We start from the raw sequence: 12,206 nt of genomic DNA, 5'->3' as shown, positions 1-12,206 counted from the left end.
GGTACTTCATGTTTCTGTTGTGGATTTAAATCTCTGACATTACATCATATTTTATTGCTTCGACGTATGTTTTGTGTGGAAAAAAACCAAAAACGAACATTTGCGTTTGAACATTTCCGGTTAAGTCTTAATATGACGTTACGTCGCTGCCGCCTCACCTGGCGGGAGTTACCTCGTGTGCCTTGAGGAGGGCGTGATCGGATCGGACCTTTGTGGCTTCATAAGGTTTTAAAGTGTTTCGTCGATTTGGTCCACGACACCTCAGAGGGTTTCGATGAGTCTGAAGCTCTGCCCTCCCTCCCTCCCTCCCTTCCTCCCTCCTTCCTTCCTTCCTTCCTTCAGCCAACCCGGTTGTGCCGTTGCTCATTCCTCTTTAGCCCAACGCCATCTTAAATACCACTAAACACAAAGTACAACTAAGGCTGATGAGAACGGCATTAGTTTTGAAGACATTGAGTTAAAAAACAATAAAAGTGTTGGTCTGTGACGTTTGTGAGTTTCTGATTTGAAAGTTTGACATTTCGCCATCTTGTTTTTATGTTTTTGGGCCAGAAGTGATCATATTTAGACGAGAACCTGAGGACACTACGTCCGCCCACCGATACCGGAAACCTGACTGCACCCCGAGCATGTCGATCAAACCAGGCATGCTCCCAAACATAGCTGTGTTTGAAGCCAAATATCGAATTAACAATGGAATTATTTCCCAGAAGAACCACCAGAACACTGATCAGAAGGAAGGAGTTTAACTAATGACAACATCATGGCTGGTGAAAAAAAAATCTATTGACTTTGTATTTCAGGAGAGAAGTTCAGGCTTTTTGAATGGGAGTCTATTGGAGCCAGAGGGGTTTTTGGAACAGCCCCCTAGTGGCCATTGTTGGTATTTCACTTTAAAGCACTTCTGTATTGGATTCTCTATTCAGACTCGGAGAGCACATCCATTTACACGTAGAGTTTATGGTCCTGACAAAAGCTGACCAAAGCTGTTACAAGTCCTCCTGAAGGGAAATCCAATGTTGACACCAAAAATGACAGCAACTGAACCGTTCTTCGTTGAAGTATTTCCCTCCGAACTATAACTACCAATGTCAAAAAAAAGTCAGAGGATCATCAAAGTCATTATAATTCATCCTCTGTGGTCAATGAATATTTGAGCCGAATTTCATGCCAACACATTTAATATTTGCTGAGACATTTCAGTCTGGACCAGAGTGGAAGACCAACCGACAAACATTACCATAAAGAGTGCAGAGAATTGCTGCTACTGTTGCTAAAAATCACATCAGTATAGTGGAGTAAAAAAAAGTGAAATATTGTAATAAAAAGTTGTAGAAAAGTCTCCTGCTTAGTGGCTTTAATCTCCTTTAAACACCCTCGTAAACCTCCGACTGTTTGAGGTGTAAAAAGGTAATTGTGAATATTCTCTTCGTGCCCCGGGTTGTGAAACACAACAACGGCCCGACACGCCCGAACACGTGAGCGCATTCCTTTGCCTGCAGCGGCGGTTATCAGTTCAAAAGCCTCTCCGGCCTGCTCGTCCGTCACCACCAGCGAAGGAGGCGCAAAAGAAGCAGGAAAAATGAGTCGGGTTAAACTGAACTTTAACCTCCGACCCCTGGAGGCCAAAACACCGACTTCACGACTCTCCGGCAAAGTTGCCCGAGGCCCAGATGGCCCCACGTGATCGTCGCTTTGTTTTGGAAAAATGTCAATATTTAACACGAGGCGGGCGATGAATGCTAATATTTTGCGTCGCGTTGACAGCTCTCTAAATCCTGACCTCCCTCCCCTCACCGGCGGAGTGCAGATCCCAGGCGGGCCGAGCCTCCGCTGTCATCTACTACTGCACTGAGATCTGTACCGCGCTGAAAAGGTCAGCCGGGTCGCGCTCATTAAAATAAGGAGAAGATTGGCGGAGCAGCCGGGGAGTCATAACTAATGCATGGAGGAAGGAGTTCTCTCCAGCCTGGTGTCTGTTTCTCGTCTTTTTTTTTCCTCCTCAGGAGCGTTTTTCTGAGATGATCAAAACTCAAACGTAAATTGGAACGAGTCGAACACCGAAAGGAATAACTTTTTTTAAAAAAAGGCTTATTTTTTATGTCAGCCGCTGCAGCCTCCAAACAAATCTCTCTCCAGCTCTGATCTGTTTACACATCGAGTGCCGCAGCCGTCTCGCTGCCTCGTGCCGGCGCTGACACCGAAGCATGCGATCGGCTAAAAATGGGAGATTTATAAGTGGTTGAGGTTCTTAAAATGTTTGTGTATGTAAAAAAAAAATCTGACCGTGAGTTTGGATTTATTTGGGCCACACAGAAAAGCTGCAGAGAGAGAAGGAGTTCACTTTCTGAGTGCATAAAGAAAAACAACCTGAAACCGACTCGCCGTGCAGAATCAAATGCCATGTGTAATCACGTAAAAAAAAAAAAAGCGATCTTATCGTAGCGAAAACATGAAGTAACAGGCAAAGTTTCTGACACGATGCGATGAAGCTGATGCATAAGTTCAAGAAGGAAGATCGGGTCACTTCACGATCTGGTTTAATTCCACTCATCTTCTCCGTCACTTCCGCTTTCCCACGTGGTCAAAATCACAATATATTCTTTGTCCAATGATCGTTCTGCTTGTTTTTCGTTTGTTTGTTTTTTTGGGGTGGGGTCCATTCGCTCTTTAAATATCATCGTAGTTGGTTCAACCCTCATCCTCCTTATCTCCAACCTCATTCCTGTGTTTTTTCCAAGGATCCTCAACCTGAAGTCCCCATCAGCAATCCTGCCTCGTCTCCCGTAATTCATCTGAGTCATCGCCACCTTTTGACATGACCTCACGATTGGACCCCTCACGGCCAAAATGTTCTTTTAAATGAATCTGTCTTTGGACAAAATAAATCTTGAAATTCACTTCTTAATGATCTCTCATCCATCTGCACCATTTGAATAGACTCCAACTCATTTCTGAATGTGGAATATAGTAGCACAATAAAACTAGATTTTTGACCGAGGAGGTCACTAAAGACCTTCAAGCTGCATTAATCAATATTTCACGATGAACACTGGGTCAAATGTATAAAGCCCCATTTAAACCAAAGATTCATTAAAGAGACAAAACTGTTTTAGAAAGTTACAGGAAAAAGTTGCAGCAGTCTGAACGGAGCTGACGACTACGACTCGGTTTGTCAAGTAGCCGCTGGGCATTTTTAGACAGTCAGTCACGATAGGTTGCGATTGTTCTGCTTATTACAGGAAACACCAACTCCTCTGAAATGATGGCAGCGATTTACAAAACAGGGGAGATCTACTGTCTGAAGTTCACGGCATGAATTTGCAATTCAATTCTATTTATATGATGTTAAATCACAACATCACACCAAGGAACCCAACGCTTCACACCAGCCGGGAGAAAAAACTCCCAAAGAAACGATATCAGCTATTTAGTTGAAGCTCCAATTCTCAACCCGTTTCATCGCGACTTAAAATACAACTATTGCGAGTAACTCACCATCACTATCCTCATTCATGTTTTAGGGCTTTATAAATTATATCCAGCTTCGAAAAAAGGTTGAAAAGCCGTCAGTTGGAGCAGAAGTCCGATGAGTTGCCTCCACTGGTTGCTTCGGTGGAAACTGGCAGCTTTTCAATTGCGATTATTTTTCCAAGTTTCAAATCCTCTCACCAAGAATTTTAAGTCTGAACTGGACCTACAAGGAAAAGTAGGACTCGTAGTGATGAGAATCATTAGCGACGATGCCGTCACCCTCCCCCCCCCCGCCCCGCCCCGCCCCACTCTGTTCAATGGTGCATTTTTAGCGTCTTTCAGCTTATTGTTTTGGTTTCAAAAACCCGCTACTCCGTTGTTTGGATTCACTCCAGTCGGTGGTCTCATCGGTATCATTTCCAGACACAACAGGCTAAAATGATTCCTCATGAACCCGATGCACGCCTTAGACCAAAATGTCAGCTCAGCTTGAGAACACGATACGTAACCGAAGAGTCAGTTATCAGCCTCGGGAGGTGGTGGAGACCAAAAGCGAGCTGAAAGGAGAGTGACTTCCACATCGCTCGGTGTGTGTCTGCCGGACATGCAAACACATTAGCAGCTTTGACAACCTCATCGTGTCGGCTGACGCCGCGCTGTAGGGATTCATGCTATTAAATGTACTTCTAATGACTCAAATTAAAACCAGCTGACACAAATGAAACCTGGGGCCTGTTTTTATTTTGTGTGTGTGCCGACGTCGAGAGCCGAGATGAGATCCGACTCGTGGAAACATTTTGAAAAAGATGGGAGTTGATGAAAATTTTTTTTTTTGTTTTTTTTGTTGAACCCACCGGCCTTTGTTTATCCGTTCCCTTTGAGGGCCTCGTTAAACGATGCAAACACGAGACAGTAGGAGACGTCAGGAGCGTCTCGCTGGACTGGAAGCGAACGGCTACTGTACTTCAGACTCTATCTGTCCTCTGCTTCGCCCTTCCTGAAAGGACCTGGCTGGAGTGTTGTTGTGTTTTTTTTTCCTTTACTCCTGCGACAAGCGTGTCGAGACAGGCAAGAGAGTAAAAATGATGTCTGGAGAACGCCGACTGGCATTAATAATTAATCATCTTGTGCTTGTGCTCTCCTCCACCTCTTTACTACACCCCCTCCCCCCTACTGTCCCGAACCTCCGCCGATAAGATCCGTCCGTAGAGGCCGCGAGTCTGAATAAAACAAAACAAAACAAAAAAAGAAGCCCATCCATTTCCCCTCTGCAAATATAAAACCAATTAGGAGATAAATCTGACTTTCTGCTCGATCTCATTCAGATGCTGATGATGCTCCGGACGGGTGATTAACACCTTTTTGCGATTTCATGGAGTTTGCTGATTGTCTTCGGTGACCCCTTTAACAGATCAGTATTTTCCCTTCAAGCGGAGGAGGAGGATAGAAATAATTTCACCCTGATTAAAACCAGCAGAGTGACTACAAAGGCTGGATTCAGTTGTTGTTTTTTTTAAAGCGACATTTTCACAGATTTTCCAATTAACCTGCGTTCTTTTGTTGTTGTTTTTTTTTTAAATTTCACACGTGGGGAAACATTTGGCTTCGAGCGCCGCGACAGCCTCGGTTCCCCTTCAGATTAGCGTACGGTGTCTCTCCCTCTCTCTCGGTGCTGTCATGAGTTCACTAATAAACACAGCTGTCTGTGGAAGCGGCTCCAACAATAACTCGCCGTGCGCTCTGTAATCTGAGGTTAACCAAAAAGACGTGCTGCCAAACCGCAAACCGCCAAAAAAAACAACCCGCCGGAGAGATTTCTGCTCCGGTGGGGTGCGGGGGGGGGGGGGCCTTTCGAACTCAACAACACTTAATAGCTTGTAAGACTGCGCCGCACACTCAACACCTTATTAGCCTGGGTTTTTTTTTTTTTTTTTTTTTTTTTTTTTTTTAAATGGATGCAGGAAAATTGCCATCACCTTTAACCTTTTAAGCCCTGGAGGCCCCCAATTGGGGGCCAGGAAGAAGACTTAGCAAAACTATTATTAAAAAATGGACATATATACTGATATTTACACATCTGAACAAATCTCACAAGTGTTCCCTTTATTATTAAAAATATATATTTTTGCATAATCTTTTATTGTGGTTGCAGAGATATACTCTTTTTATTATAAGTATGCAATTTCCGAGCAGAGGCCTAAAAAAATAGGCGTGTTTTAAAAAAGTTAAAATAAAAAAAGGTCAAAAGTGACCTGATGTGAATCGCTTCAACAGAAAAAAAAATGCTCCCCTTAAACAGTGGCACAAACAGTTGTTATTAATCTTTTAAGAGATGACCATCCACTTTCCTCCCCGCGCTGCACTCAGGACTCATGAATGCTAAAACGATGCACGGCGACCTCTCCTGACCCGCTTGTGTTTTGTTGTACAGCGAGCAGCGAGAGATAAGATGCTTCTTGGTACTTTGTCGGACAGAAATGGAGGCGAAACGAGCATCAGCCGCTGCCCAAACCCTCTCTGAACCTGCTCCCGCCCTCCACAATGTGATGTTTTCTGGGCCCGTCCATCCACCCCGGACCCGCAGCACAAACCTTTCATATTCATCACCTGACCGACGTCAGGCCGGTGGAGCTCAAAAAGAGCCGAAGCTGTCTCTCCGCACCTGACAGCTTATTCATTTATAAGCTCCCTCCTTCCTTCCTCCCTCCTTCCTCCCTCTTCCTCCCGAATTCCTCCCTCCTTCATCTGTGTATGGCACAACAAGAGAAAATCCTTCTCGCTCTTTACATGCCACGGTCTGTAACTTCAGATCGCTTTAATCCCTGGGACAAAAAAAAAAGAGAGACTCTTTCATTTAACAAATCACCCCCCCCCTCCCACAACTGCGGATCCCTGTGTAATTATTCTTCCTGCCAGCCTGAGAAGAGCACTTGACTGGAAGCCGCTCGGGTATTAAAGTCTTCCAAAAGCTTCCTCCAGTGTCCTCCATATAAAAAAAAAAACTAATAGAAGAGGGGGGGGGGGGGGGGGGGTTTTCTAAATATCCTACATAAGAGTCTATCAAGTAGCTCTCGAAGCTGGCGAACTCCAAAAATCATATTTAGATCCCCTGCAGGCAAAGTCGGCTGTTTTTTTTTTATTTCTTTTTTTTAAAACAGCAATAAATGAAATCCCCCCCCCCCCCCTCTCCGCCCCCCTCCCAAAAACAAAAGCTTGAATCCTCCGCCTGGGATAGAGTCCAATAAAAAAACAACACCAGGAGCGCGAAAAAAAGAAGTGAGTTTTTAACCTGGGCGAGCAGGTTTCATTCAACATTCTGTTTTTTACAGGGAAACTTCACGCTTCAAGAAATCAGATCCATCTTTTTTTTTTTTCTTCTTCTTCTTCTTCTTTTAGTTTCCCAGAAGCAGGCAACGACTCGGGCTGGGAAAGCACATTTTCATTTCTACACTGTTTGACTGTGATAAACGGACCTGCAGCCACCTGAGATGCGTAACTTCACACTCCTTAAATGGAAAAGCGCTGCTTCTCCTGAACAAGGGAGTTCATTAAGATGAAGCACTTCTGCACAGGCACACACACACACACACACACACATAATAAATAGATGATCAGCTATAAGAAGAAACACACACACACACACACACACACACACACACACACACACACCCGTCTAAATAAAAAGCCAACACACGGACTCACCAAAGAACATGCTGCTCTCCATGCTCTCTCCTCAGGCTCGGCGCTGTGCTGTATTTCCTCTCTGGTGCCCCGCCAGTGTGTGTGTGTCCATGGACGGCAGCCTGGGCATGTCTCATACACTCCCTGAAGGTGTGTGTGTGTGTGTGTGTGTGTGTGTGTGCGTGTGTGTGTGTTCAATCCGACGGACGGCGGCGTCGATGGCCGGTCTTGCACGGTGCACTCTCCCCACGCCCGCCGCCGCTGTCTGTGCACCTTCGTATCTGCTCCCTCTCTCTCTCTCTCTCTCTCTCTCTTTCTCCCTCTCTCCTCGTACTGGTCCTCTTACGTCCCCTCCTCCTCCTCTTTAGCTCTTCCCCTCCTCCTCCTCCTCCTCCCCCTCGTCCCCCTCTTCCTCTTCCTCACTGGCCCCTCCACACAAGCCGAATCCCCCTCGCTTCTCTCTCTCTCTCCGAGGTGTCTATCTCCATTTTCCAGCAACAGCCTTCCTCTCTCTCTCTCTCTCTCTCTCTCTCTCTCTCTCTCTCTCTAGTTGTCTCATCTTTGTTTTATGTGTCAACCGAGTCTCTCCCTCTCTTCCTCACTTCTCGTCCCCCCCCACCCACCCTCCCGCTGTCTTGCCTTTATTTGATCTTATTCCCCTTTCCCTCGTTTCCATCTCCTTCTTCTTCTTTGCTCTCGTCCCTTATCTCTCTCTCTCTCTCTCTCTCTCTCTCTCTCTGTTTCCACCTCTGTAAATATCTTTGCTGGTTGCTTTTTCTCCTTCTTCACTCAACATGCTTACAAGCACACAAAAGAAAAGAGAAAAAAGGAGGTTTGCTGGCAAAAGTCAGGTTATGTATGTAGGAGGTCGGGCAACACGTAGGAAGTAGAGCGGACGGATGTATGAAAGCAGGAGACAGCTCAGGAAAACGGAACATTTCAGTCACAACGCTGAAAATACACTAATTTAAATTTAAAAAAAATTAAAATAAAAAAAAGGCAGGAATTTTAAACTCTACGTGATTATTTTTTTCAGAAGAAAAAAAAGCCGTCGTGTCTCATATGAAAGTTGCTGCTCGACTGAAGGCCATCTCAGGCGTTTTAGCCTCTTTGAGCTCCTTGTTTTGGTTTCGACAGCCGCAAATGTACCGTTTTGGCTCCCATTCACATCCGACTCTATGACGTCTATTCTTTGCCACGACAACACGGGAAAAGAGGGAAATTGTACGGCGGTGTTTCGAAACGCATCGGCGAACGATTTTACATCGCGTGAAAGCACAAAGCCGCGCGGTTGAAATGAGGTAAATTATTTCAAAACCACAGAAAACACAAGCAGTAAACAGCACCAACGCTACGTACACTGCAAAAATCTTTTTCTGGCATTAATAGGGTACCACGCTGTTACCACACACCACTTTCACCATTAAGAGTCAAAATGCATCCGAGCTTTCACTCTTCTTTTTTTTTTTTTTGTAAAAAAAAAAGAGGGCGAATGTTAAAGTTAGATATCCTGATGTTACTCTGAAAATTTGGGAGAAAACAAACCTAAAATGAGAGGTCCTGAAGCCTCACTTCATATCTGCTGGTGGCAGCCATGCGCAAACACGTTCGCCATTACAACTTAACGAGGTAATAACAAGAGAGTGCAGCTTGTTGTGCTGCCAGACCCGCTATTACCAGAACCAAACTCACTTAAGTGAATATACGGGTCTGGTCTTGCTTCATTGGAGATTTTTACCCTGTCTTTGCAACCTAACAGGCAGATATTACGTTTCAAAATATTGGAGCTGCTTTTAACCAATCATTGCACGTTATGGACCAACATATGACGTATGCTGAGCTGTTTGTTGAGCACCATCTCAGCAAATAACCAAAACAACGTTTTTAAAGTAAATTTAAAGATACAAGGAGCATTTATCGTGCTCTGATATTTACTAATTTACTACAACTCTTCGTATCATTTATGAACTGGATATAAAAGTGGACGTAGCTTTCGGGTCTGAAAAATTAGGCCTTAAACTGCAGTACCAACAAGTGCCAGTAGAGGTCAGCTCCAAAAAGACTCCGGCTCCATAGACTCCCATTCAATTTCTCTCATGAAATACAGAGTCAATACACTTTTTTCCACAAGTTATTATGGTGCCATTTGCAAAAGTCACTCTTTCTTATTAGTTTTCTGGGGGGTCCATCTAAAAATAATTAGTCATTAATTAGATATTACATCTCAAAAACGGGCATTTTTGGGGGCTACTAGCAAAGGTTTTCGATTTGCAGCCAAAAAGTCTCGAGTGAAATTTTGTGACCAAATCTAACAGAGCAAATTTTATTACAATGCAAATAATTGTATTCTCAGTTCATATATTTTTACTTACAAACTTGATTTTTGTTTGCAGTGCGAGAATATTTTTTTTTTGCTTGCATAAAAGACAAAAAAATACCTCCATAGCGACATTTTTAGGAGTTACATTTACAAACAAAATGACCTCAAAGCCATCACAATTAGGCCCCTCCCACTGGGGCCCCTCCCATTGGTCGGATCAGAGTGACTCAACAAATCTTCGTGTGTGGCGTTTTTTTTTTTTCCAGACGACAGCGAAGAAGGAAACTGTGCCGAGCCGAGTGAAATAACAACTCACATTTACATGAAGAACAAAGTCAAGCTGACGTGAAGGAACAACAAAAATAAATAAAAAAACAAAACATGATGTATCCCGACTTCCATTAACGTCAAACCTTATCTAATCAATCTGACCGCCTGAGCAGCGGAGGGCCCGGCGCTGCCACGGGCGGCCCGATCGTCTTATTGACGAGCTGAGAGCGCTTCTGCAGATGCACTTCAACTTACAAATTAAGAAACAACTCTGGCACCACCTTTGATTGATGGCAAAGACCTCATTTCCTTTCTTGTCATTTGCTACTTCATCATGTTTTTTGTTTTGTTTTACCTCCACCAAGTTCCAGGGAGGATTATCTACCAGCTGGTATTGTGTTTATTCGTAGTAAATGTAAATGGAATTGGGGATTCGTGTAGTAACACGGTTCGGGTCTCCACCTGTAGAAAACATTCATGCATGCAGCAGGTCAGTCATCGGATTTCTCCTGTATCCCCAGACTTATTTGTGCACCATGCTAATTTATTGTTTTCCTGTCTGTGTGTGTGTGTGTGTGTGTGTGTGTGTGTGTGTGTGTGTGTGTGTGTGTGTGTGTGTGTGTGTGTGTGTGTGTGTGCGCGTCGGAGCATTTGGACCGCCGGCTCGGTGAGAAGACAGGCCCTGCATTGAGCGGAGCACACAGCGTGTCTTCACAGTGTGAATCGACTAAATCATTTTGAAAAACACGGATTCGTTGCTACGTTTAATGGTTTTAACTTTCTTTTCTTAGGTTTCGCCGTCACAGTGAAATGTTCTCCGTCGGAAAGTCTGCAGCGCAGCCATGTTTCTCTAATCACCCGATTCGGATTACAGAAACAGGGTTGTTTGCTTACGCTAAAATCAAAGAAATCTGATTACTGCAGTGAGGCGACAGTAACTCACTTACTTAAATGTACCACGTATATTAAAGAAAAGGTGGTTTTCAAGTATCAAATCTTCTCAGTATAGCTTTACGTCTCCTCGCTTAAATCTTCTCTGGAGATCTACCGACAACAGGCTGTCTCTAAGGTGCATAAATAATGACCCTCTCTTCTGATTGGCCGACTGTCTCTGAGTGACACACGCCCCGGCCAATCACAGGTTACCTCCGATCTTGCAGCTGTGCGACTGAACGACCGTGATGGTTTTTTTTGTTGTTGTTTTTTTTTTACCAGGTAAAAGGTCGGACATATGATGTGAGAGCAAGTTTGTGACATCACAAATCTACAGAAGTCCAAGTAGCACAGTTGCAACATGTGTGCTCAGTGTATTTTTTTTTTTACATCGACAGAGTATTTCAACATTTTTACAATATTTCTGTACCACCTAGACCTGCTTTATAATGAACAAAAGAAAGCTAAATGGTAATCTGAATTTATACATACAATTTATATGCAGTCTCTCCGGGATTTTTCAAATTGTTGTAATCAAAAATGATTGATTATGGAGCGGCTTTTCTCAAAATGTGTTTAATTTGCAGTTTTGTGCACTTTTTTCATTTTGCAGTAAATCACAGAATTGGCAAAAATTGCAAATCAAGACTTTTTGTTTTTTAACTACAGCCTTCTAAAGAAAAACTCACATTAGATAGAAAGCATACTGCACATCACAGAAACACGTGGAAATATTTTAGTCCTCTTTCTTTTTCCTTTTAGTCAGCATAAAGGACCACGGGGCTCAAAGTAAAAAAAAAGAAAAAAAAATCCTGAGTCATAAAAGTGACAAACTGTCGGTGACTGTAATTCATTATAAAAAAAAAAAAAATAAAAAAAAAGGCAACATCTGCTGTAAAGGATAAGACCTTTAAATCCTTTTTAAATCGCAGTAATTCACCACATACCATACTAACAAACGCAAAATGCAGTCTGATACAACTACAAGGCTGTTTTAACTCGTGTAATTCAACACATACCGTGTAATTAGACTGATGTCGGTGAAAGCGAGAACCGGTTCTCATGACGAGACCACATTTCCCATAAACCCCGTCACTTTGGGCTGAGCTGGTTTCGCCCGACGGCCGGTGTGCGGGTTTGTTTTGCTGATGAGTTGAGGAGTCGTGTTCGACTGTAAATGAGGAGTTATGTCTAAAAAGTCGAACTTCTTTGCTATTATGCCTTTTGACAGAATTTTCTATTCTCCGCCTTTATTGCAGAAAACTTTTTTTTTCAAAATTGCCCCCCCCCCCCCACCCCTCACTCCCCCCACCACAAATATCGTATTAATTGTTTCCAACGCCTGAGATTTCCTGGAGGGACTGAATACGTATAAAAGTTTATTGACTCTGCCTTCTTTGTCTTCCTCTCCCTCCTCTTTCACACCCTTTGTCGATGACACACTTTTGTCTTCACTCTCTGCTCACGCACTCGTTTCCCAGAGCGCCTTTTTGTTGCTCTTCACTCCCTTCTGTCTTGCTTTGCTTTC

At 43.7% G+C, this 12,206-nt stretch overlaps 1 protein-coding gene across 1 annotated transcript in view; it reads right to left on the bottom strand.

Annotated features, from left to right (window-relative positions):
• Positions 1–7,530, bottom strand: part of znf385d (zinc finger protein 385D) — a 67,554-nt gene extending 60,024 nt beyond the window's left edge. The window contains exon 1 of the mRNA XM_069175358.1: positions 7,177–7,530. Within this exon, the coding sequence (XP_069031459.1) occupies positions 7,177–7,198 (22 nt within the window). The 5' untranslated portion in view covers positions 7,199–7,530. The remainder of the gene's footprint in view (positions 1–7,176) is intronic.
• Positions 7,531–12,206: the final 4,676 nt, after the last annotated feature.

This window comes from Embiotoca jacksoni, unplaced genomic scaffold (genome assembly GCF_022577435.1).
Source record: "Embiotoca jacksoni isolate LCO1_2020_lvr unplaced genomic scaffold, fEmbJac1.0.p SCAF_66, whole genome shotgun sequence".
NCBI lineage: Eukaryota > Metazoa > Chordata > Actinopteri > Embiotocidae > Embiotoca > Embiotoca jacksoni.
This window is presented reverse-complemented; position numbering and strand designations above follow the sequence as displayed.